Genomic DNA, 26,825 nt, shown 5'->3' on the forward strand with positions numbered 1-26,825 from the left:
CATATTTTTTAAGATTGACTTACGGTTATTAAATTTTCTATTTCTAAATATTAGGAAAATAATATCTATAAATTAGAAAAGCTTGATCTAAATCAACAAGCCCAAGAATATGGTGATTTTTTTATTTTTTAGGAATATTAAATTAGATAAATTAAAAAATTATCTAAAATATTTCTATGTGTGAAATCTTAATATACTCATTTTTACTATTAATATAAAACACAACAAATCTAATTTCTGGACAAATCACCCTGATAAATAAACATATTTTTCTACATAAAAAAATTTACCCTGAAATTAAGAAAAGAAAAGCCCAGATTTTAAAAATATATACTCTGAGTAATAAGGTAAGCTATCCTAAGCGCCATTTCTAAAATTCACTGCGATATTTTCTGAGTGCATAGAGGGACTCACTACCAGACGAAAAAGGAGGTTCGAAGAGAGCCCGGTTGGCTCGCCTCTCGCGCTCGTCATAAAAGTACCAAATGTGGTAGCTTGTTTTATTCTTGTTGTTTTCGTTGTTGCTGCACGCCCCGCTTGCCCCGAGCTGAGTCTTCTACCTGTTGCGTCGCATGCGCATGCGCAGCAGCAGCAGGAACATAGACAGAGAAATTCTGCCATCGCCTGTGCCGTCGCCCGCAACATATTTTTCACTTGTTGCAGTTTCATTTTTCATTTTCTTGTACCAAAACGTTTGCCAGCCTCAGCTTCGGCTTCAACTCCGACTCCGATTTCAATTCTCTTGCGGCATGTTCAACATTTCTCCGAGTATGTAGTCGTAACTGGGTGAGTGTGCGCTTTGCCTTTGCTCTATGAAATAATATTGGACGTGGTCGCTCTCTCAGCGAATACGTGAGGTGCTCGATGGTGATGATGATGATGAAGCCCGCATTTGTTGTGTGCAAGCCAACCCAACAAGATTCATTAGCCACCGGCAACTCCATACACAATAAGATTAAAAATTACTTTGCTGCTCACTCCACTTGCCGCTGAATTGTTGCTCGGTTTCATTCGTGACTCAGTGTCTCCTCTCGGGCTCTCGTTGCCTTTGGAAACCAGAAATTGTGTTTTGCCTCGAAGAAGCTCTAGTTCTGTGGGTACTCTCTCTCTCTCTCTCTCTATTTCTCTCTCTCTCCCACGCCCTCTCTCTCTCTCCAATTGTGACTCTCTCTCTCTCTCTCTGACAGTGTGTTTGTGTCTCTTATTTGTAATTTTGTTTAGCTTACCACTTCTTCTGGTTGTTTGGATCTGTGCAGTCTTTGGTGTTCGGCAGCGCCACAGAATTTTCGCTTGGCATAGAAACTGGTTTCAAATTAAAATTATCGCTGGTCATTTTTCTTATGGTTAGTTGTCGTTTACTTTACCGCTGTTGTAGTAGATGCCTTTTTTTCTTTTTTTGTTCTTTTCATTTTTTTTGTAGTGTTTCGACCTGCGTTTACTTCCCTTTTGTATTGGCGTGAACAAATGTATGCGTATGCCTGCATACGTATGGTGTACACTGGACTCTGGCATGAGAGTGTGAGGTTATAGAGACTATAGAGTTCGTTTGCCTTGAGCAATCATCAACTTAATTCCAAGCATTCATGCTGCAGATATACATATGAAAATCTCGCTCAATTTTATGATACACATAAAAAGTATATTAACGAATGCTGTTGCTTAAAAATTAATATGTTTTTTGACAAGCGTTCAAGTTCGTCTGATACACCCTTTAGACTATAAACACATAATCAGAATATATTTAGGGGCTGGTGTCGCTTAAAAACTAAACTTCTAATAAAATCGTTCAAGTTTGTTGCCTAAGTCTTTTAAAGTCTGTTACCTAAGTCTTTTGTTTCTCACGTGTGACAATTAACGAGCCTAGCTGGCAGCAGCAGCTAACTATGACTGACTCGCAAAACTGTCACTTAACTTAGTAAAGAGTGCAGAACAAGAGATTTGCTCGATTTTCGATTTTTATTTTTTGTTGTTATGAACTGTGTTGTGCTGCGAGTCTAATGAAGCAGCAGCAGTCAGGCGGTCAGCATGCAGTCCGGTCTGGTCGCATTCTTATCTTTGAGGAATATTACAATAACACGCAAAGTCCAGGCCAGTCATCCAGCTAGCCAGCCAGCCAGCATAGTAATGCGATGCTGTTTGTTGCAGTTGCTGCTGCTGCTGCGATTGCTGCCCAAAAAGCGTGCCCAGAATAAAAAAGACCCAGTAACAAAACGAATAAAAATAGCTTCAGCCCAGCAGTTGTGGCTAGCAGCCAGTACGAGTGGTAGTTGGTGTTCTTTGTTTTTGTTGGATTAGTGGAATTCGCGCTTTAATCGCAACGGCTAAGTATGTGGGCGCAGTGAATGCAGTGCCTCAACTTGCAATGTTTTTTTTTTTGTTTGTTTTTGAGTGTCTATATAAATATAAATTAAAGTGCAAATATTTGATGGAACGGAGACCAGGGAAGTACCTTAGCTCCTAGACTAGCTTCAAGGGCATAGTGGATGCAGTGCCTTAACTTAGTCAGTTATGATTTTACAATTTGTTGTTGTATTTAAGGATCTAACTATGTTAGTTTATTTATAAGAATGTTGTATATAATTTATACTAAAATTAATAAAAACGATTGAAAATATTTAGTTGTGATTGATTTAAATACCCACAAGTTAAACCGAACGTTGGAACAAGTGCGCCAGCAGCTCTGCTTCGCTCAGATCCATTTTATACTTTTGGACTATGTCCTGGACCTTAAGGCGGCGCCGTACATGAGGTGGTTGGTAGCTGCAAAAAGTAAAAACAAATATATTTATATATATATGTATATAAGAAAAATCACTTTAATATAAGTCCACAGAAAATACTTACTTATCATTATCTAAACGTCTGCGACGCGATATATTTAGCGCCGTTTGACGCACCAAATTACCTACAACGCGTCGACTCAGTACCATGCCATCGACAAGGGGTGTGGCAAAGCTCATCCGACCAGGTGGTCCGAGTAGTTTCACTCTCAGCAAACCGGACTGCAGCGAATGCACGAATATCACGTGACAATCGGCTGCGCGGGGCAACTGCATGGGTTGTACTTCTTCGCCGGTGCGTGCATAGACCAGAAGATCTTCCACCGGAAAATTCAAATAATCCTCAAAGCTCTCGAGCCACACGAGGAAGACCTTTGCTGGCGCTTGGACAAGTAACGTTGGCTTCGACACCGTGCCCTTGCGTCGCGTTGGCGGCACGGGTTCTTTGCCTCTATTACCTGTATCCAGCTCCAAGCTGAGATTCCGTGGCTTGGATGATTTCATAGAGCCAGTCTCATCGCTACGAATCCAAACATTGCTTGCCGTGTTTTGCTCACTACAATTGCTGGAGAGACTACAGGCGTCCATGTCGTTATTATAGCGCAGATTCCAGGCATTGGGCACCACAAACGCAATCTCCGATGAGACATCTGCCCAGTAAAGCACACGTTGGGCGCCATTGTAATTCGATTCGCTGGTCACATTATTGTTCGCTTGATGCTGGCGGTCAGCGCCTTTTAGAGACCACGAATTGTGTGCGAATCCGGTCCAACCGGAGTGTTCAGCGACCTGTACTGGCCATCCCAGCGTCTGTAGCATATTGGCGAAGTGTGCATCGTAGGATTGATCCTCAGCCATGTTACCAATTATCTGCTGCGCGCTCGATTGTCCAGCCTGCAAAGAAAAGAGTATTAAAATATTCAAAATTTAAAATATATAAAAATATTATAATTGTTGCGGAAGTTTAACGCAATCCCACCTTCACATAAAAACAATACACCGTATCATGCGTCCTTGCGCTCAGCTTATCCAGTTTATCCAAATCCGTAGCGAAAGCCGCTGATTTTGTGTCCAGCACAATGAGTGGTCTTTGTGGAGGTGCTAGTGATTCTACCGGATCATTTGGTTTGCGTATCTCAAAGCTCAGGAAACCGAAATGGGAGAGAAAGAGTCGAGCTGCATGAAACTCATGGCAGACCGTGGGCGGAACACATTCGTGGGAATGCGACAGACTGTCCACACTATTGTCCGACTCCGCCCAGGCCAGTTTCTCGTGGATGTTCTGATTCTCAAGCATCGCCTCCAGCTCACTGATGATGCCAGCGCCATACTGTTCACGGATCAGATCCAGCGTAGGAATTGAGTAATCGGCAACGCAAGGCTGTACTTTGTCCACTCCCTCGGGAAAATTCTTTTGCTCGCATTCGGGACGTTGTGTGATGTCATTCATGGGTATGGGCCGGCCGGGATTAGCAGCATGATACTTGATGCCCGACTTGCTGCGTGGCAAATGGCGCAACTGCATCGTCCAGGCATGACGACCAAAAGGACCACGTATGAGCACTGAAATATGAAGGTTGGTAGAATAAACAGGCAAATTGGAGAGGGCAAGGAGAAGGAGGAGGATTATTAGGAATAGGATTTCACTTACGCGTAACCGTTGGTTGCGGATCCTGGTCATTGCCTAAAGGTTCTTCGAGCAGTGCCAAAATCGTTGAGTTTTCCGTCACAAAATACTTAAACTTTGAGATAGCCTGTTCCGCATTGCAAACGCCAGCTGAACCATCTCCTGTGGGCAAGGAATTGCAGTGCTTCATCAGAGCCATCTCATCCAGCAGTGATGATATGGATTCGGGTCCGCACTCGCTGGGAAAATATCCGACCTGCTCAAGGACGATGGTAAGCAGATTTTCCGCTGCATCCCGTACACGCATCGAGGCCGGTTTTAGTTCCTTTTCATCTTTGAATTTCGGTAGATCGCCATTTTTACTCTGACTTTTGGTGCCCGAAATGCCCAGTTCGACAACCTCGAGCACCGTCTGCAGGCAGTCCTTCTCCTGCAGCAGATACGGATGCTGCATCAGCCAGGCGGCGGTGCATTGGAATGCAGCCACAATGGTGCTATGGAGATCCTTGCTGTGCGCCGGTGGTGGACGCGAGCACTGATAGCATATGTAGTCACATATCCATTTGACGGCACGCTTGCACTCTAGGGCGTCTGTGGAGATTATCGTTAGATTTTGACTTGGTTCTACTATTCTTACTAAGGAATCTTAGGTGGGTTATTTACAGTGGTTAATTGGTTATTTTGGGTTATTTACATTGGTGAATATCATACAAAAATAAACACATACAAATCAAAAGTTGAATATGTGTATGTTGGGTTTTTGCAATTATAAAACAATTGTTAATTAGTGTTAAAATGGGTGTGGAGAAGCGTTAAGATGTGGGGGGAAGTTGGGCGGAGAAGAAACGTATAAAAAAGAAAAGAAAAAGAAAATTGTGCATGTGGTTAGTACGTAGCATTTAAGTCAATTACCATTTGTTAATTTCCTGGCTGCAATTTTCAGTGGTTTTTAAAATCAATAATTCAAAGTGATTTGTGTGTGGAATTTTTTGTACATGAGAAACGCAACGTGGGAAAATATAAAAATAATGAGACATGCAAGGGGTGATCATAATACGATACCTGTGTCGCGTATGTGAAGCCGCGCCAAACCAGATAGTAATTCCAGAGCAGCTAGTGAAACGTTAAGGTCCGTCTTCCATGAGGAGATCAAACGGTGGCACACCAAATATGTGGCACGCACGAATAAGGCATGTGCGTTGTCTGTAAAAAAGAAATCAATAAATAATATTACTAAATTAATAAAAATGTGTTTTGAAATTAAATAATAAACAAATAGAGAAAAAACGAAAGAAATAAATTTAACGATTTCTCGCACACCACTAAAATCGCATACATAACATTTATAACAACAGCCACCTATATTAATAATTACGTCGAAGCCTGAACTATTAGCTATGTTAAAATATAACCATTAGAAATTAAAATTACAAATTTGCATGCAACAACATAAATAATAAAATAAAGATTTACCATATGATGCAACGGCCTCAAAATCGTGCGCAAATTCCACAGATATATCATCTGATATGGTCAGACTGGGAAAATCGTGAGCCGAAGCCGTAGCTGTGTGTGTTTGTGCCCCAAAGCTGGCCGTGCCGCTGGTCAACGAAGCGGAACGCTCCGAGCATGCTGACAACAGCACCAACCAACAAAACATTAAAAATATTAAAAAAAAAAAACCAAAATAAAAAATAAATTCAAATTACAACAAATAAAAAATTAATAATCAATCAACTTTGCACTCAGAAAAAAAATCTTTCCGAATTTGATAAATTTACAGTTCTATTGGCGTCAAGTATAGTTCGCATTAATATACAGAAAGTAAATTTCAAGAAACCAGTTTTTATTTTCTCAATTGTAAGGTAAATTTTTAAAAAATTTAGAACTCTAAAATTAGATTATTTGTTAAAAAAAATTTGTAAAATATTTCTATGAAATAAAAATAAAATACATTTTTGGTGGGTTGATTTATGCAAGCCTGTTTAAATTTTGTTTCTTATATTTAGAAATTATTTCTAAAACCAAGAACAATTTTCTAGTTTTCAGGGCGATTTTCTAAGATTTAGGTCAACTTTTTTTCTGAGTGTGGTGAAAGACAATTCGCCTCTAAAGCGGCTTACCAGAACTGAGGAGATTCTCTTCATGATGCTGAGCACCAGCGGCGCCACTTAAATGCTCTGAGCCACTACCAAGATCGAAGGTCTCCTCGAAGGTGACTGCATCCTGCACACAGAGCAACAGTCCGCCCAAAAGCATATGCGTGTTCTGAGCATCGAGTTCCACCTGTAGCGCATTCATCAGAATATTCATTAGCCGTGCTTTGAGTTGCATGAAGGTCAACACCCTAAATAAAAAGATTATTAATAATAATAAGAAATATTTAAAATAACAAAATCTATTATAATTTTGTGGGGCTCACTTCTCGCCCGTGTCTCCGGAAGCCAAGTTACGTATAGGCAGTGCCTGATAGTGCAGCGGAAGCACCATGATCGATAGCAAAATATTTATTGCCGAGCGGCGCAGATCGGTGCGATTGAATGTCAATGCCTGGGTCTTCAGCTTCAAATCTTTGTCGGGCAGCACAATTTCCAATGCGGCTATAAAGCCGGGCAGCAGCACATTAATGCCATCCAGATCCAAGCGAAACAGATCCGCCGAATGGAGCAAAATGCTGGCCAGTGTTTCATCGCACTCCTTAGACTCGGTGATCTTGAGGCACTGCTGCAGCGCCATATAGAAACGAGCCAAATAAACGGGCAGAATTTCCTCGCCCGTCTTCTTGGCACAAAATATTTTGCACAGTGTACCAATGGCCTCGGCACGTCCCGATTCGTATTTATCAATGGTTAGCGTGGGCGGCAGCGATGAGGGATCATTCAGGGAATTCGGCTGCGAAAGCGAAATGGAACCCTTGCGATTTTCCATTATCATCGATGATGGTCGCTTGCTAGCCTCGCATGCTTGTTCTGTGTGGAAAGATCCAATAATAACATTGATACGCATTTCACAACACTCATTTAGTAATAGATAAAAAACATTACTTACTTTTGCGGTTCTGCAGCCAAGTGTCGCCACCTATGTGCGCTGCCTCGAACAACCATTCGCCGAATAAATGCAGAATGCTATTGCACTTGGGACGAGCCATCGAAAGCGGAGGGGGGCGTATTTCGTTGCCGATCGACGGCAGTGCTGTGAATGGGAGTTAAGAGAGTGTGAGAGAGCGTGGGTAAACAAAAACAACAACAGCTGTTCGGTGTGGGGGAGTATACAACACTCACAGTTGATGCTGCTTGATGAGGGCGGACCCGAGGTCGGCGTCGTTGGGGCGGCGGCGGCAGCATTCGCCGAACTGCGTGTTAGGCTGATAAGCGCGGTTCTGCTCAGGCCTGCAAAGCAGCGTGTGTGTGTGTGTGTGGGAAGGGAAAGCGTGTGAAAATTTGTTAACAAACACTTGTCGGTAAGTGTTCAGCGCACACACAAGCATTCACATATATGCATATGTGTGTGTGTATGTGTGAATGCATGTGTGCACATGCAGCGATGTGTTTGGCATTTTTTTTAATTGTGGGCGTAATTAACATCAAACAATATGAGAGCGTGAAGAAAGGTTTAAATACTTGTGTATTAATGTGCACGAGTACACTCAGCAAAATAATCGCCCTTTCTTGGTTGTAGAAATAATTTCTAAATAGTAAAAAAAATATTCTACGAATTACAAAGGTTTTGTCTAAATCGACAATCCCAAAAATATGGAATTTGTATTAAGAAATTAATTTCTAAAAAGCAGAAATGCAGAAATCCTCTGTTTTAGGTTATTTTTTTATAAATAATCAATACATATAAGAAAAACAATATTCTAATAATTTGAAATGCTTGACCTAAATCGATAATCGCAAAACTATGGTATTTTTCTATTTTTTTCTTTTCTAGAAATATTTTCAATTATTATGAAATACATTGCTAAAAGATTTTTTTTTTTTGAAGAATCGTTCATGAAATTCAGAAACATGTAATAAAATTGACTGGCTTAGCTTGTATAATCGAGCTTAGTTGTCATCTACCTTAGAAGGCGAATCGCATTAAAATCTAAAGTTTTCTCGAATCAAATTTTAAATTCATAAAATCCTTCATAAGCTATCGAATAAAAAAAATATACATTCTATAATTCAGAAATAAGTAATGTAATTTACAGGCTTAGCTCTTATATTAGAGATTAGCTGTTGTCCACCCGAGATGCCGGGTAGCCCAAATTAAATTATATGTATTTATAAACCATGTAAAATGTTAATATATGTAAAATCTAAAAATACTAATGTTTATTGATAATAAAATCAATATAAAAAACTAACTTTACAGTTCTAAAAAAACACCCTCTAATCTAGACAAATTTTTCCCAATATTGGACTTAGGGTTAAGAATTTCTGGTGAATTTCTAAATTTCAGAACAATTTTTTACGAGTGTAAAAAAAATATATATATATATTAGAGCAAGCATTGATATGGGGGCGTATGGGCAAATTAAAGAATTAATCAAACGAAATCAGCAGAGCGTGAGAAATCAACATGCCAGGGAAACAACTTTAAATAAAGTGTAAAATTTATGCAATATATAAATAAATCGTTTTGCAGAAAACAGAGACAAAAGGTCAAACATGCTAAACACGAGTACACGGTAAAAAAAAGACAGTGACAATAACAATAACAAAAGCGAAATCAACGTAGGTCGAATCAAAGAAAATCGCACCCTTCTGCTGCGTGGTAACCGATGGTGCCACACTGAAACTTTTTGCCAGGCGACGTTGCAACGGTGGCGTTGGTGTCACACTGTTGTTGCCACTGCCACTCGAGAGAGGCACTGCCTCTGCCGTGCTAAACGAGATGCAGCCAACAACGCCCGCAGAGTGACTGCCGCCAGCACTTATGCTACCACCGACAGGGCAAAGATTCGTTGGAGAAGCGCCACAAATGCTGCTGTATCCTGCGAGCTGTGCCTGCTGTGGATGCTGCTGTTGATGGTGTTGCTGATGATGATGCCCCATGATTGCATTTAGAGCAGAGCTCGCCGAACTGCTGACAAAGTTATCGCGCAGAAAATGGCCAGCGCCATGTAAATGCAAATGCGGATAGTGGTGATGGTGATGATGATGTTGAGTCTGAGAAGATGCCCCCGTTTGCTGCATGCTAATGTTTGAGACGCTGTTCGAGTGGATGAACTGCTGCAGTGTGGATGAGGTTGCCTCGTTCAAAGAGTGTCGTATCTCAAGCAAATTGGTAACAACAGATTGGTCCTGCGGATTGCCCGATGCCCGATAAATGCCTGAGCGCACAACAATTTTGAAAAGGTTTAGAAGCGAAAGAGATAGATGACAAAGGTAGAAAACTAAACTAGCTAATATATAAAAGCTACATGTATCTCTATTTTAAAGCTAAACATAAATACCCAAGAAAGCATCCACCTGACTGGAAATCCCTCGCATGGCATTTAGAAAGATTTGGGGAAGCATTTGGAGGCACGGATGCTGATGCGTCTCAGCGCCCTTCTCATGTGTCAAAGCCCATTGGACAAAGTGCGGCGATTTGCTGATGAGATGAGGCGAGCACAGAGCTGTGGGGTTGCCAATCATACGCAGGAATCGATACCAAGTCTGAGCCACACAATCGTTGGACATGCCAGTAGGTATCAGCTGACTTTCATCCTCAACTGCAAGAAGTAAGTGATATTATATTATTATATTAAAAATTACATTTTATTGTATTTTTTTTACACTAAACCTGAGCTTTGCACCCTATTCTTTATTTTCACATTATATATTATTTTATTATATATAATTGTGTTGAATTTTCATCTCAAGAAACATAGGCCTACCATTTTTAAGCTGTGTAAAATCTGGACCATAGCTAAACTCCAGCAATTTCGCCGTCATGGCCAAATTCACGCGATTCCATTGATCCACAAGGGCAACACGATGTCGCCACATGGCACACGATTCTTGCAGCGTTTTCCACAGCGAAGGCGATGGGAAACAGCGTACGCAGGCCAGCAGCCAAACCTCGAAGAGCACGGAGAGCACACGCTCACACAACTGATCACCCACGTCATCCTTGACGGTGGGCGGCGCTAGCAGAATCTCATTGATGGCCAGCAGGAAGAGCAGTAAAGTATCCCAAGTCTGTCGATCCATCTGTTGTGAAATTTGAGCGGTTTGTTGGAGAGTGCGCAGGACGCGATGACAGAGCACCGCCTGGCGCTTAATGGTATCGGTGCCTATATATATATACATATAAAAGGAATTAACAGTAATTAGATCAATCAATCAATCACATTTCTTTCATGGAGCACCTACCAAGCTTCGTTTGGTATAAAAATGGTAAGACTTGAAATTCAAAAATGGGCAAAAATTACAAAATGGCATTTTGGATAAAGAGTTTTGTAAGTCTTAAACTAATAATTATTTAATAATTAACTTACTTTCACCCTGTCGCGGGACGAAGAGATTATGAAAATGATTGATTATCTGCCGGGCATAGAGATTGGCATCCTCACAGATGGGCTTGGGCACACTGATACGTGGCTGCGGATGCAGAGCCGTTAGCCATTCACAATAAACGTTAACACAATCTTTGATCGTCTCATGCTCTTGCAACGGCAACGACAATCCAAAGCAGATGACATCCATGCACCATTTGACCTATGGAGAGTACCATATAAATATAGTTGCTTAAAAAACAATAGCACCACTCTCACAAGAAATATTTTCAAATGTTTTCTTTTTTGAATTTGTTAGTTTAAGATGGTTATGTATACTTTTTAGCACTTTTCCCTTCAAATGAAAAAAAAATAAAAATATATATGTATATAAATATTTAAAAAACTCCAAGAGCAGTACAAACTTTAATTTTTAGGGTGCGGAATACTGAACCATATATTAAGTGTTTTAAATATATAATAAAAATGTTAGAGTGGTGTTAAACGTGTTATCGCATTCATTCATACCTCGTCATCCTTAACCAAATGGCTAGGCTCTGCATTCTGTGTGATGCCCAAATTGGTGCCCAGCTGTTTGACAACAGAGATGACTACTTCCCTACCAGCGGACGCTGGAAACTTGTTTAACACACTGAAACATTGCGCTCCACAACTGTTGGCATTTATCTCTGCCGACAGCGATGCCCACTCAGAGTACATTTGTATCTGTCTTTCTGTTTGTATTTGGTGCGCTGAATTTTCACTTTTGCTGACTGTGCTGCTTTTAAGCTACTGGAATACAAGGATGCGCCATAGAATGGAATATTTAAGTTCCAAGGGAATACCTTGTTGTTAAATAAATATTTATTTGTTGCAATTCTTTGTCTGTCAGCGATTGGCAACAATTGTATAAATTTAAGGCACCACTCCTCTGGTAATTGGTTTATTTTCTTTAACAATCACAGTACAGTGTTCAGCAGCGACAAAGGAGACACTGTTGTAAAACGAGTAATTTTAATATTAGCGGTGCTATTCGTGTACGAAAATATAAAAATAAATGTCTTATTTATTTGTTTTTATTTTATCTAATTCCTTGTCCACACTCTTTGATAAACAAATATAAAAATGTAATGCATAATATGCCCTTGGTATTTTTGTTGTATTTAATTGTACACAAAACAGTGCTCAGAAACGACAAAGTGGGATAGCATATATTAAAACAATTGCGGGCATTTTTAAATGTTATTTGTATGTGAAAGTATAAAAAGAGAATTTCTTACTGTAAAATAATTATTTATTTGATATAATTACTGGTCTGTAGACGATTTAAATATTGAAATTTAAATTGTACAATTTCAATATTCTTTGACTCACACAAAACAATGTTCAGCAGCAACAAGTTGACAGTGCTGTAAAGCGAGTACCGCATAAGGGATATTTTTTTAAACGTTAGCGAGCATTTTTAATGCTCTTTGTATACGAAAAAAGAGTATTTCTTGTTGTGAAATAATTCATAAGATAATTAATAATACATTACTAAATAATTTTTATAATATTATACGATCATCTCTATTTATAATGTACAATTTCTGAATATTTGTTTACAAAAATTTAAGTAAAAGCGCCCAAAAAACCTTCAAAACCTAATTAACTATTATTGTCACATTTTTGAGTCCAAAGCTTCAAGATTAGCATCCCCCGAGATTAGATAAAAAAAAGGGTGATTCTCGCAGTGAATTTATTTGAGCAGTCAAAGCAAATTGACCGCCATTTGGACCAACAAAAAAAGATAAGAAACAAACAAAATTTACAGCTAGAATATGTTTCAATATCGAGTTGCTCTTGACTATATATATATGTATATATACTGAATTAGTTTTTATGCATATGTTACTAAAAAATACATACATTAATATTACATACACACAGAAATAATTATTATTTTTTACTTAACAATGTCGAATTTAATTTGTTCTAATGCATTATGTATATTTTATGTATTTTCCTTTTCTGTTTTGTGTTTTAACTAATCCTGTTTCTTTTGTGCGGCTGTCTTTTTCGAGGGAGTCGAAGGTGATTTGGATTTGCTCAGTGTGGGAGAAGCTTCAGCACTTGGCGCTGCTTGGATGGCGCCAGTTGGATGCAGTGCAGCATCCAAATCCCCCTCGAGTCTCACTTTACTGGCTGCTGCCTGCACTTCCATTTCGCCGGAGAAACCAAACTCGTTGACACGCTTGAGATCGACACGATATTGCCAGCGCTGATAGAGGAACACAAAGAATATTATATCATCCCGGAAGCAGCCAATCCGATACATTGTCGGCATTTTGATGACAAACGCAAAGATGTCATCGATGAAGGTGTTTAGGAATTTATAGGTCATCATGCGCCAAGGCAAATGGGCCACAGACTTCAGTTTATAATTGATAAACAATTGGGGAGTCATCAGTATAAACCCGAAAGTGAGCAAATAACTGTACAACATATTCAGAACAAAGGAATACCAGCCTTTGTGCTCATTGTAGATCAGCGAGTAGACAAAATAACCAATCAAGAGGGGAAAGCATGCCCAGCCAAGATATTTAAAGGCCAATCGATCGTATTCCTTCGTCGAACTCTCCGAATACGAACCCTTATCCTTAAAAGTGATGCGTGGAAAAACGCCCAACAATTTGCGCTGATTATTATAATTCACATCCACAACTTTGTGGATTTTCCACACCTCAATGCCCAGGCCAACAAAGCAGGAAATTCGTATCATGAAATTCGTTTCGTTGTCCAACACATAAAGCAGTATGATGAGTGACTGGAAAACGGCAAAGAATACCGAGCGCACGGAGAGACCTTCCAGCGACTGACGATTATTCCAGAACTGGATGTCATTCTTAAAAGCGAGCAACTCAAACACTGAATGGAGAATGGAAACGGCGACTGTAACACCCAATAAATAGATATTCGTGTCCAACAATGTTTCCTTTAAGGAATCCTGATCCTCATCGGTTTCTTCGGCGGCACCCGCTGCCATAATCTCGCCCAGCATATTTCCGGCCCATTTGCTCTTCATCTGCTTGGCGGCGTACAACTGCCACTTGAACATGCCCAGCGGCTGGAAAGTCAAGTGCAGTTCCAGCTCGGGTGTCGATTCATTTATCGGGAAATATTCGCGCTGTAAATTCCAATAGTCGTTGACGAACACTATGGGTAAATAGGTTTTACCGTTATCTACAAATTTCACATACTCATCGAGGGGAGCCGGAACGCTGCCCTGGGCCCAATTCGTCTGGTCCACGACGAGATTAACCGTTAGATTCGGATGCCAATGAGAAACGATTTGATCCTTGAGATTGGCATGTTTCAACTCGTGCTCCAGTTTCTCCCGCTCGCTGGATAATAAATTATAATTGCGATTTACACGCAGCTTTTTATACTTATTGAGCTGATGCTGCTGATGACCCATATGGCCATTTTTAGAGTATTTCGGGGAACGAGGATCGGGACTCTCGCCAGCCCGCGTCACAAATGCATGGAGATAAACGCTGCCATTGCTCATCAAATGAGGAGTAGCTTTGATCTTTAAATTGTGTGTGTAAATGCCATCGCCAGTGGGTCCTCCACTCCAATCCCCGTAAGTGAGATCCTCCTGCAGCCAGAGCAGATTCGCCTTCTGCTGGAAGTTGACCAAGTCGGGCTGATCCGAAAGCCAAACATGTAAATCGAAATCGGTACCATTTTCAAAATAATTCCAGGCTGTAATTTTCGGGCCTGCATTGGCAACGGATTTCTCCTGTCCAGTGTTGGGTTGCGGCTTGCGGAAGAATGAGCTGACAAAGTAAATGATCAGCGCACGCAAAATCAGCGATTTTGTCATCGCAAAAAACGATTCCATGCGCGTTGGCTGCTGTTGTTGTTGCTGCTGTTGACCCTCGCCTGCAACCAGCTGCATTTTGTGCAAATGTTAATTTCGTGTGAGATGAGAATAATATACTCAACATTCAATTAAATACATACGGGCGCTGCTTCGGCTGCCGGCACAACGCCATTATTGTTCGACATGTTGTGTACGTGTACTTGACTAAAATTTATACACGTTTTTTTCACACAACTCTTTTTTTGGGTTGCCTAGATTTTGTTAAACTGAAAATGTTATTTAACATAACAGCGGCAATAAGCTGATTATTACCTGACCTGCTATTAACAGTTGGACAATAAATCCTGGAATATATGTTAGCTAACATAACTGGCTTCTGAAATGTTCATATTTCCAGAATCTATCGATATGTGTCAACTGTTCAGATTTTAAAATTATACCGGAATATATTAACTTAAATCAAATTTGTAAATTAAATTTGACATGTTGTTTTCGTATACTTAACTAAAATTTATACACGTTCTTTTCTACGCAACTCCTTTTTATTGGGTTGCCTCGATTTTGATGAACTGAAAATGGTATTTAACATAAGAGCGGCAATAGTGTTAGTTAACATAACTTCGATGATACCATAACTAATAAATCAGGTGACATATTCAGAAATCCGATTTTGTACCGATAGTTGACAGCTGACAGCATGATAAATTTATGCCGGCATAATAAATTGTATATCATGGTTCGGCAGGTTAAAAAAAAGAAAATACACGTTATTTAACACAACAGTGGTCATAAGCATTATTAGCCGATCTGCTATTGGCAGCAAATAAATAAATACTGGAGTAAAATGTTAGTTAACATAACTTTGACAATAGCATAACTATCATTTCAGTTGATATTTTCAGAAAATCCGATTTTGTATCGATAGTTTTCAGCTGACCCCAGGTAAATTCGTTTGAAACAGCATAAAATGGCATCGAGCATAAAAGGCATATTTTAGCTTAGAAACTTAACCAAAGTTATAAAGATTAGCGTCTAAAATCACAAATAATACATATTTCTGGTCAACAATTCTACTATCGCTGCATTGAACGGCTGCCATTCTAAGGCTGGCTGCTGCAAAGCCGCTGCAGTGTTACCCTATTTACTATTTATTTCAAAACTAGCTGCAGTCGCTAAGTACACACTGTCTTAATTTAAGAAGTAGCTTTAGTATTGCGGGGTGTGAATATTATAGAACAGACATTTTTATCAGAATTACAAATATGTGTATTCAATAAGTCTGTTTTCGCTATTTTGAACTGCTGCCACTCTAAAGCTGGCTGCTGCAAAATCGTAGCAGTGTTGCCTCAGTTTCCTATTTATTTTAACACCATCTGTACACGTTGTGTACACACTCTTTTCATTTGTGAATTAGCATTTGGTTGCACGTTTCTTCTGGTAAGTTGCCGAAAATAACTAAAAACAAATAATTAAAAGTGAAAGCGATGCATTGGCTACCTTAACAGAGTTCAATTAAAGAGGAAGAATAACGATTTGCAATGGATGGGCATAAAAAGTTTGCCACTTGTTACTCTGTCGGACTTAACCTTAAAATGACGTCGCAAATTTGAAAGCTGAGCAAATAAAGAGCTATTTTAATGAGTTTTAATTGAAAATCATATTCAAATGTTTGCAGCAACGATACGACAATGCAAATCTTTGTGAAGACACTCACCGGGAAGACCATCACCTTGGAGGTGGAGCCCTCGGACACCATCGAGAATGTTAAGGCCAAGATTCAGGACAAGGAGGGAATTCCCCCAGATCAGCAGCGTTTGATCTTTGCCGGCAAGCAGCTGGAAGATGGACGCACCCTGTCCGACTACAACATCCAGAAGGAGTCGACGCTGCACTTGGTGCTCCGTCTGCGCGGTGGCATCATTGAGCCCTCGCTGCGCATTCTCGCCCAGAAATACAACTGCGACAAGATGATATGCCGCAAGTGCTATGCGCGTCTCCATCCACGTGCTACCAACTGCCGCAAGAAGAAGTGTGGACACACCAACAATCTGCGCCCCAAGAAGAAGTTGAAGTAGACGCGTCCACTCTGCTTTACAGTCTATATACTATTGAGTTGCTGCGCCTTTCACAGAAAAACAAACATATTTTTAGTAAATATTAATTTGTAATTAGAATCGATAAAATGCGATAAAGAACGAAATGTATTTACTACTTGCTGCTGGAAGGCGTATTCCAATTCCAAATGTGTCTTTTGTTCCAATGAATTGCCAATAGCTTTATTTAGGTTCTTGAATACCCCTAATAGGGTGGTGAAAAAGTTCCATGTCTTTAGTGTGTGTTTTTCCGCGATTCTCCAAAAACAAAATACATAGCAAAATACATGTTTAATATATGCAGATTTCGAAGTGAGGTGAGTTAAAGCGGTGATGAATTTAAATTTGTTAGAGAAAAGTAGTTGCATGTCCTTGAAAACATAATAATTGTAAACACCATAAAATTCAGAGATAAATATTTTAAAATGATTTAAATATGCTGGAAGGAAGCATAAAAACCGTAAAAAAGTAAACTCATTTTCTGTGTTGACTAAATTAGAATTTAGAATTGCGAAGAAGTTTAAAAAAATTAATTAATTAATTAACCAAGTATTAATTTAAAAAAATACATTTTGCAAAAGTTTTCTCGACTACCAAATTACTCAGTAATCCAATTTGATATATAAAAAAGGTGAATAATTTAAAGCGTAAGGTAACTTTCTAATAACTTGACGCTGTGGGAATGTTTTTGTCTTTATACACTTATTTTAGAAATCCATTTCTAAATATTAGAAATGCAAACAAAAAAGTAATGAAATTTACTGTTTAGAGTTTTATTAATAATATATTTTATGAATATATTAGAAAGGTAATATAAGAGTTATATTATGGAAGACACATAGAAAACAAAAACCTGAAGATTAGCCATTCGATTTACAAAAAGTATAGGTCGTTTTTGATGAGTGTATGCGCATATATAATATAGGAATATTTTATGCCTTGTCTACCATGTCTAGAATTCCGATTGTGGGGTGTAAAATAAGGTAAGGTAAAGGCAGAAAGGTGAATTTCATTATATTCCTAGAACGCTAAAGCAGGTGGAGTGGTGAGTTGGAAGGAAGAAAGACCCTCAGCGTTTATTTCCATTTGCACGACGCAAATGAGTAAGAGAAGGAGAGAGAGAGAGAGAGAGAGAGAGAGAGAGAGAGAGAGAGAGAGTGAGAGAGAGAGACAAAGAGAGAGACTTCGCACAGTGGGGCTCTTAACTGCTCTTACGCACAAAAACAAAATACAAACCGTATGTTGCCTGTTTGAGGTTTAATAATTTTAGTTACAATTATGGGCTTGTAGAATATTGTAAGTTATTTTTCTATTGTGGTTAATATATTTAAAATATGGATTTTTTTGAATTAGTGTTAGAGTAGTAGGTCGAGCTTTAGTAAATTTTAATAAAAATAATTTTTGAAGGCATTGATTGCTTATTCTTTTGTTGTTCATAAAGGAATTGGTTTAGTAGTATTATTAACAATGTCTCAATTAGGTTTATGTTGAACTTGTGTATTAATAAGTGCTCATGGTTTCTCAACAAAATTAAAGCAGTCAAAAAGCCAATTGGTTGTGATTCAACAGCCTCTGTCATTTGGGCCACTCTGGGCACAAATTGTTGGCGTGCTCTGGTCTCACATAATATGCATTAATCGAGATGTTTTCCTCGCCTGCTCGACAAAAATAGCGCATTGTGAAATACTTTAAAAATTAAAATGCTTGTACGTTTGTTTCTTTCGAGGATATGCTACACTTTTTTTTTTTTTTTTTTGCTTCTTAAGAGTTGTTTGGAGGAGTTGCTTGCAAAAGGCACATTCGAGCATCCACAATTTTTGTGTAGCATTTTTTTTAACGCGATTTGCACAACTTTTTAATTTTTTTGAAGCGCACGAATCGTTGTCCGCTTTCCAAATACTTACTTTGTCTTCTTGGGTTTGTCTTTGTGCCTGTTTTTGTTTTTTGTTGTTTTTTATGCCCTGGACGTAGTTTACATAACAGATGTGACCAGAATAATTAACAATGGTGTTGCTGCCAAGTGACCCAAATATTACGACTCCCAAGAGCAGGACAAAGAGCGAAGGACACATGACGAGAGCGAGTGCCACAAAGTTTCGTTCGGACTGAGTCGCTTTTCTTGGCGTTAACTTTGTGGATGGACTGAAGGAGCGTATTAATATTGCAGAACCTCTCATATTCAGCTGCCCTCACTTGTTGTCCAATGTGTACACACATAAATATTTACTGATATAAGGGGATATCTTTCGCCGCTTTTTGCACCAACAAACTGAAACTGGCTAAAATTACAGAAAAGTAACTGTGCAATTGCTGAGTTTCACATTGAACATACATTTTGAAAATAAAATAAATAAAATATATAATTAAGTGCCCCTTTGGAGTATCCAAAAATCTGTGTATCCAGTCTAACCTTCCAGCCTGTCCGCCCAGTCTGTCTTTCCAGTCTGTCTGCATCTTCAACTTATGCACTTGCACTTTTTAATTTTAGTTATGACTATGATATATATATATTATAATATTTCAAACTGGATAAGTCCAAATTTATCAATGCCATAATTTTTGTCAAATCACAACGTCGATTTTGACTCAAAAAATAGGCATAGGTACACTGTTATAGAAATAGATATATAACTGAACAGATTTTTAAGATAATTTCTTAAGCTTACATAAATATAAATAGAGTACTATTTTTATATTTAAAAACTTTAGTTTTTGCTGAAAGTTCATTTCATAAATATTTTGCTTAATTTTTTTTATTTATTTGTAAAATACATTTTAAACATACAAATAAATTAAATGTAGATAAATACAAGTTTGAAATTTAAAAACGTGAGCTTTTTTTGCTCAAAGTTCATTTTAAAATTATACCTTTGCAAAAAAATACCAACTCTTTTTTCTAAGTGTGTGTCAGTTAGAAAAAGTAGAGTTATGTGGAGGGGGGTGCGGCGAACAAATGGCAAAGAAAATGGACACGCAAATGGGGCGTTTGCTTCAGTTGCCCACAAAAAATAAAATAAGATAAGACGAAGAGAGGCGAAACGTTTATAAATTGGTCGCTAGTATGGAGGAATCCATGGCCAATAATGCGAGACGGGGATCGAAGAGAAGTCATAGGCATTGTGGGAATCGGCGTAGCCGCCAATTTAGATGTCAGGAATTTAGGCGGCGTATAAGAAATGTGTAGAAATATTTTCAAAGGAGCCAAAGTCACAGCCACAGCAGGCAATTGCTGGGCTGACTTTCCAATGGATTGGATTGGATACAAATACAAATCGTGTGTATTGTTGCAAGGCAGCGCGTGTAATTTAATATGCATAAATCGATACTTTTGCTGCGTACTCCCTCTTTCTCTCTTTCTCTCTCTCTCTCTCTCTCTCTCTCTCTCTCTCTTTCTCTCTCACTCTACTTTTTCCTTTACATTTCCCCACGCATTGGCGTGCTTCAGACTTATTGTGTGCTGTTTGTATTCTATTTTGAGCGCAAAATTGTTATTTGTTTTTATACATCATCCTCCACATAAGTATTGTATACACACACACACGCACACACACATATATACATGAATACAGTTACAAAAAAATATTAACCCCACCTCCACCAGAAATATTTTCAAATGTATCTTTTTTTGAATATGTAAATTTAAGCAAGTTATGAATACGTTTTTAGAGTTATTAAAGACTATTTAGAGACTATTAAAAAAGTGAACACACCATTTGTCAAATGTTCACTTATAAATATGAATATTAGAAAAACACAATTTTATTCACAATTTCAACAACTAAATAATAAAAAATAAAATCTTATTTTCAAATGTAAGCTTTTAGTTACGAAAATTAGAAATAAATAAGCGATTTCTACAAAGTGCGTAAGTGGTCCTTTTTTGGCACTTTTCCCATCAAATAAGAAAAGAAAGATATTTAAAATAATTCCAGGATTTATAATTTATAGAGCGAATACTAAACCATATTTTAAAAGTATACATTTGAAAAAATGGCAAATCTAACGGTTTCATTTTTTATTCGTAAGAAATAATATCAGAGTGGTGATATTATTTTTTGAGCAACTGTATGTGCGTTTATGTACATATGGGACACGAAGCTAACTTGCCGTCATATCCTATCCATACACACGTATTTAAGTGAAATAGTATTGTGTGTGTGTGTGAGTTCTTTGGGTTTTGCATATCTACAAGTTATGTTTTGTCATACAGTTAACATTTTCCGCAGATAAGCACTTCTGGCACATGGCTCTTTGTTGTATTGCAAATAATTTGAAAAGCCATTTTATTCAATTTCAATCGTACTTGCGAATATTGCCCTCTCGGCTGGCTGGAGAAGGCATTTACATGTACACTCATAACAATTTTTTTTATATATATTACGTCCTATAATTTAGAAAGTAAAGTTGTGCCTGTTTAAAAATCATTTCTAAATAGAGTATTTTTCTAAAATGTAGAAAAATATGTTTAATTTCCAGGATGCTGTTTTCAATGTGTTTGCCATAGAAAAACTTTTGTATTACATTTTTCTTACTTATATTATTCATGAAATAAACAATTAATAAAATTCTAATATAAAAACAGAGCCAAGTAAATTTCATTTCTCGTTTCCGAATTTTAAAAAGGATTTTTTTTTAAATTAAATTAAAATGTCTAATATTTAGAGTAAAGTCGCCATATTTTTGAGATTGCCGATTTAGCACAAACTTTTCGAAATTTTAGAAGTATTTTTATTAATGTTTAGAAAATATTTCCAATAAATTAGATAATCCTTTTTTTTCTGGGATGATTTTTGTTATTTTTAGGGTGATTTACTACAACTTTGGGGGATTTTTTTCTGAGTGTATCTACATGTATGTATTTAAGTGTGTGTTTGTGTGTCTGTGGAGTACAAAACTAGCAAGTAGAATGAGCATTTATTCACAATAGGCTCAAGCTCAAGCTCAAAGCGGAAGCACTGAAAGTAGAAAGTAGACCGTGTGGCAAACAAATAAACGCACAAGCTTCTAGGAGACGACATATTGATTTCCTTGATAAATACTTAATAAAAATCCACTTAAGTACCGGGACTTAAGTGTGCCGTTTTCTGACTATCCATTCGGGGCCCACTCGAAACAGATTTGTGACCAGTTTTTTTTTGCTTAACTGCTTTTCTTGAAGCAGTTTCAATCAGCCTACAAATTGTTGACGACGAATATATTTTTGGTCTTAAGTTGTAATTGGCCAATTTAAGCCGTATTGATTGTTGTTATTACAGAACTATATCTGATATCCAATTCGAGCTGGAAGGAAATCACTAGGGATATCAACTCCACATATTCCATATTCTACATATACTTGTATTGTCAAGGATCTCTGCCGTCCGCCTTCCGCTCTTCCCACAAACAGTTAATGCAAAGTGTTACGGGGGTGACCCTCATGAAGGCGATATCCCACTTTTATGGTGAAACTTGGTAAGTTTCTGCCAAGTTCATGGAGTCGGTTTTCATCAAATTTAGTAAGCGTTCCATTCAAGGTTAAGTTATGAAATCTATGCATCTGTCGTTGGCCGGCTGCATCGATGAATGAACGCGAATGAACGCTTTCAAATAATCATGAGTGCGTCCAGTTTAAAATACACAAATATATTGTCGAGATTATCGTAGGTCAGAATTAATAACGAAGTCGCTTCCGCTTCCATTATGAGATAAAATATTTTAAAATATAGGATTATTTTTATATGTTTAATAGATATTTTCTAATATTAAGAACTGTATTTGTAAAAAGTAGAAATTAAAACCTAATTTTTTAGAAAAAATCCTTTTTGAAATTCAGAAACAAGTAATTAAGCTTACTGGCTCGGCTTTTCTATTCGAGTTTAGCTTTTGTCTGCCTGAGAGTCCGAGTAGCACCATTTAAACTATTTCAACACTCTAAAATTCAGGGCAATTTTTTTTCTCAGTGAATTAAATAAATCCTTTACCATTGCAAGTTGCCAATTGCTGTAAAATTGACACCAAGCCCGTGCTTTAGGAGTAGGAAGAAGAAATAAATAATGATGAGGAAATAACAATAAGAGAATTTGAATTCTATTTTGACCATGTCTATTTTGCATCAGTTGGCTATCAAGCCACAAGCCAGATGCATTTGTTGCTCTTTAAGTTGATTTTTAGGGCACTTACCACAAATTTGAGTCATTAACAATGCAAGGGACCTTGGCTCTTAAGGGAACTGCTGTTTTTGTCGTGGCAAGTGCTGTGACAGACATGCGCCCATTTACACATAGATGGGTCTATAGGTATTGTTCATGCATATTGTGGAGAACTGAGGGCATGTGCAAACTTTGGTGTTTTTTCAAAAATATTGACACGCAAAGTTTGTGCAATCACCAAACAAATTACTTCATCAATTTTACAAAACAACAAAAACGTAAGATCTTTTAAAAAGTTTTCAACCAACCCGAGTGCCGCAGTCATGAGTATGAGTTTGAGTCTACGGAAGTATGCGAGGCGAACCAGAACCCGGAGGAAATAGGCAGCTGTTAGACACCCACCTCCATAAAAGGCGACTGGGCCATTGTTACTTGCCACACGCATCAGGATCCGAAAGTTCTGCGGGCAGGCTCAATGCTCAACACCACTCTCGGCTAAGGCACAACAAAAGCCAGCTGTACCAAAGTTTGCAACAAATTGCTTATGTTCCGACATAGACTCATACCACAGACACCAGCACAAAAACCCTTACACTCAGCAAAAAATCAGTCTGCATTTTCGAAATTTGCCACCTTATTGTTTCTCTTATCTTAATTTCAGGGTTCATTTTTGGAAGATTCTTTTCTAAATCGAATGTCAAATATTTATTTGTTATAAGAAGTCTAATCTAAGCTTATTGGCTTCTATTATTAAAAAACAGAAGACATTTTAGATAGTTTTGAAATGTATATTATTTAATTTCATTACTTGCTTCAGAATTAAAAAAAAAAGGATTTCTAAATAAAAGCCTTTAGCTTTTCTATTTGTTGGCAATGCATTTCTTAATAATGCAAAATCTTTCTAAAAAATTAATACAAATTAAGTAAACAATGACTAGTATTAATTTTTTGGAGATTATGCAAAATTTATGACGATTTTCAGATTATGACGATTATATAAAATTCACTACAATTATTTTTCTTTCTAATTTTACACATTAGTTTTTACATATTTATTTTCTAAAGTTAAGTGCGACATTTTTTTTTTTGAGTGTTCACACACAGACAAACGTAATTCGTAGGTGCTCCGAGTCCAGACATGCGCTGGAACTTGTTAATTTTGAGCAGCTGTCCCGGCAGTAAACCAACTATGGTGACGTTGACTTCGACTTCTCCTGTAGACTGTGGACAAGGGCAAGTGTGACGACGACGAAGTTGTTGGTTGGTTCGTCGGTCAGTTTGTCGTACAAACGCTCACCCACAGCCTTCTCTTCTCTAATGTTTCGAAGGCTGCTGTTCAAACTTTAAATTGGCGCTTGCAAGAAAAAAAAATAGAAAAACTTCTACTTTTGCATAAATAAAATGCCACACAGAAATAGATAGATTGGCTGCCAGACGACCTGACTAAAAGCGTTTTGGCTTGCCGGACAGCTGAACGAATTACAAATGGGCGAATAGCACTTGATTTTATATTACGAGTGTGCTCTCCAGCGATCTTCTGCCTGACTGCTCAAGACATGACCCCAAAGTTAGGGGGAGTTGGGGCTCAGGGTTGCAGGCCAAAACTAGGACATGCCAAAAGCGTTAGTGTAACCATTGACATTGCTGCTGCACTCAACACAGAAGCATTTGCTGCCTTGACAGTACTCTGTTTACTCATTCCCATTACAAATGTACAGATATATATATATATATATATATATATATACACATATATATATATATATACATATATATATATGCATCTATACATATATATGTAAATATATCAACAGCTTAAGTATATCATGGCATTGGCATGGCGTGTGTGGATGAATTTGAATTGCTTCAAGCAAAGCTTGCAACGGGGCCCTGTTTTTTTTTTAAATACCCTTTAAAAATTTAAAAGGGTATAAAGGAGTAAAAAAAGGTAAAGAACAAACTTGTAGTAGACAAGAAATGAAAACGCATAACTAAATGAGAAAGAATCCTCAATCCTCGTTGTAGATCGCATCGCCTCAACTAGAAAAAGATGAAGTATCCTAGGCAATCGTGTCTTAAATTCAGTACATAGAAACCCTCAACTCAACGAAGATTCTCGCATTTGTGTAGGAATTAGGATTGATGGAAGAGCTATAAGTAAAGAAGGACACAATAGATTCAACAGAAGGAGGCATCTTCTCCGATTCCATAAAGTATTTATATATTCTTCATCAGCAGCAACAGTCGACTCATGTTTAAAAACTTCAAATATGGCATACAATTTCTCGTTTATTCCACGCATATCACGTTGATATCATTTTATCGATAACTGCCTTAGTTTTGAGAATATCGATTTATATCCATTTCCAATACCCATAAAAGCAATTTTAAAGGCAATCAATTGAAATTTATATATAAAATACCTTGGCATATTATTGATCAACTGGACTTATTTTATCAAATCGGATGAGGAAGTATAGAAATTCCTCGGAAAACTTTTAATGAAAAACTTTAAAGGGAATATATTTAATAGAAGAATTCAGGGTATATCGTAGTCGAACTAACTCAACGACAGCATTTGTACTTGTTTTTTATTTTTTCTGTTGTTGCTGGCCATTAAAAGTGCATACTGAATTTTCGTTATACTTCGTTTACTGCGTTCTCGATTCTGTTGGTCTAAGCAAATTTGTGCCCTTAAATAAAATCGGGCAAAAGTGAAATGGAAGCAGGCTCCCAAAACTGTACCAAAACCGGCTCCAGTTCTGCGCCAGCTGGCATTCTAAGTGCCGCCCCACTACGAATGAAAAGTTCATTTAATGTTTTTGTTTCGTTGTTGTTTTTTCAGCCTGTTTCAGCTCGGCACTTTTTGACAGTAGACATTTTGGTAAGTTGTAACACACACGCCTTGCATGTTCAATTGTGTTGCGAGTCGACTCGAGTGTATAAACATGCGATACACAGATCAACTTGTGTGTGTGTATGGGGTGTATGTAGGGTGTGTTTGCTGAATTCGATTTTCAGTAGTTGACAACACTTATTTGCAAATTACTTGTGTTCGACCCGTACAACGCTGCGTATGCGTGACATTTTACTTGTTACTTGATTGTGTGCACGTCTTATAATTTAATTCGTGATTTTTATGCTCCATATGGGATGACAGGTAGCTTGTCACTTATCCTTGTCGCATAATTCTATTTGAACTTTGACCTTTCCAAATGCCGTTTGAAGCTTATGCATTATTAATATAATTGTGCAAGCTAACTTTTGTAAAATAATTAATAAAGGATTTCGTTTATACCAACATTTTAGATACTTTATAAATTCATTTACGGCAAGCCTTTTCAATTTTACAAATCAGTTTTCTTATATTTCTTAAATCAAGAATAACTTTCTCCGATTGGGTTTGCAATGCGATGTCCTACTCGTTGATCATAATACGAGTACATCAATAAACCAAAGGCAAATGCAGAATTCTCGTGTGCTTCATCAACACACAAACACACACACACACAAAAGAATAAGAAGAATAAGAAGTTCGCCTCGTACAATGTTCCCAGACACGCCAACTACTGAAAACTTTGTCAATTCTATGCATTTTTGATCATTGTCCACATCCGAAATGCAAACATTTTCGAAAAGTTTCATTTTGACGGAATAATGTCGATTGTGGATTGCTTCCACTACCACTTGCTGCATTCCCAGTTACATGCAATCCAATATCTGGATATGGAACATGGCTGCGCGATTGTCGCATTTGTGGGCTGATTTTTTTGTCTTAGGCATACTTTTAAACACTTTGAGTATTCTTAGGAAATAAATCCAACTGAAATTTAGAAAATCATCCTGAAACGTATTCCTTT

The 26,825-nt window shown here is 37.8% G+C and overlaps 3 protein-coding genes across 11 annotated transcripts; 1 reads left to right on the forward strand and 2 right to left on the reverse strand.

Moving 5' to 3' along the window:
• Window positions 1-2,525: 2,525 nt before the first annotated feature.
• LOC6561809 (ral GTPase-activating protein subunit beta) lies at window positions 2,526-11,991 on the reverse strand. Of its 9 annotated transcripts, none has more exons than XM_032735763.2 (16): window positions 11,405-11,760; window positions 10,880-11,099; window positions 10,755-10,784; window positions 10,277-10,675; window positions 9,851-10,111; window positions 9,155-9,727; window positions 7,689-7,796; window positions 7,456-7,599; window positions 6,830-7,376; window positions 6,531-6,754; window positions 5,881-6,039; window positions 5,470-5,610; window positions 4,432-4,998; window positions 3,760-4,343; window positions 2,845-3,674; window positions 2,526-2,760 (listed from the first exon to the last, which is right to left on the reverse strand). In XM_032735763.2, exons 1-16 carry the CDS (start codon window positions 11,594-11,596, stop codon window positions 2,646-2,648), a joined length of 5,094 nt encoding a protein of 1,697 aa, XP_032591654.1. In that variant the 5' UTR covers window positions 11,597-11,760; the 3' UTR covers window positions 2,526-2,645. The 9 variants fall into 9 exon arrangements, with proteins under 9 accessions (XP_032591654.1, XP_032591652.1, XP_032591653.1 ...); XM_032735761.2 differs by having other exon boundaries at window positions 4,432-5,052; XM_032735762.2 differs by lacking the exon at window positions 10,755-10,784 and having other exon boundaries at window positions 4,432-5,052; window positions 11,405-11,991.
• A 606-nt stretch (window positions 11,992-12,597) lies between these two features.
• LOC6561808 (cleft lip and palate transmembrane protein 1 homolog) lies at window positions 12,598-15,013 on the reverse strand. Its single transcript, XM_001989380.2, has 2 exons — window positions 14,885-15,013; window positions 12,598-14,813 (listed from the first exon to the last, which is right to left on the reverse strand). The coding sequence occupies exons 1-2, from the start codon at window positions 14,927-14,929 to the stop codon at window positions 12,903-12,905; spliced, it is 1,956 nt and encodes a 651-aa protein (XP_001989416.1). The 5' UTR covers window positions 14,930-15,013; the 3' UTR covers window positions 12,598-12,902.
• Window positions 15,014-16,124: 1,111 nt separating this feature from the next.
• LOC6561807 (ubiquitin-60S ribosomal protein L40) lies at window positions 16,125-16,980 on the forward strand. Its single transcript, XM_001989379.3, has 2 exons — window positions 16,125-16,181; window positions 16,420-16,980. Exon 2 carries the CDS (start codon window positions 16,433-16,435, stop codon window positions 16,817-16,819), a length of 387 nt encoding a protein of 128 aa, XP_001989415.1. The 5' UTR covers window positions 16,125-16,181; window positions 16,420-16,432; the 3' UTR covers window positions 16,820-16,980.
• The last annotated feature ends 9,845 nt before the right edge of the window (window positions 16,981-26,825 follow it).

This window comes from Drosophila grimshawi, unplaced genomic scaffold, assembly GCF_018153295.1.
Source record: "Drosophila grimshawi isolate 15287-2541.00 unplaced genomic scaffold, ASM1815329v1 contig_1377, whole genome shotgun sequence".
In the NCBI taxonomy this organism is placed as follows: Eukaryota; Metazoa; Arthropoda; class Insecta; order Diptera; family Drosophilidae; genus Drosophila; species Drosophila grimshawi.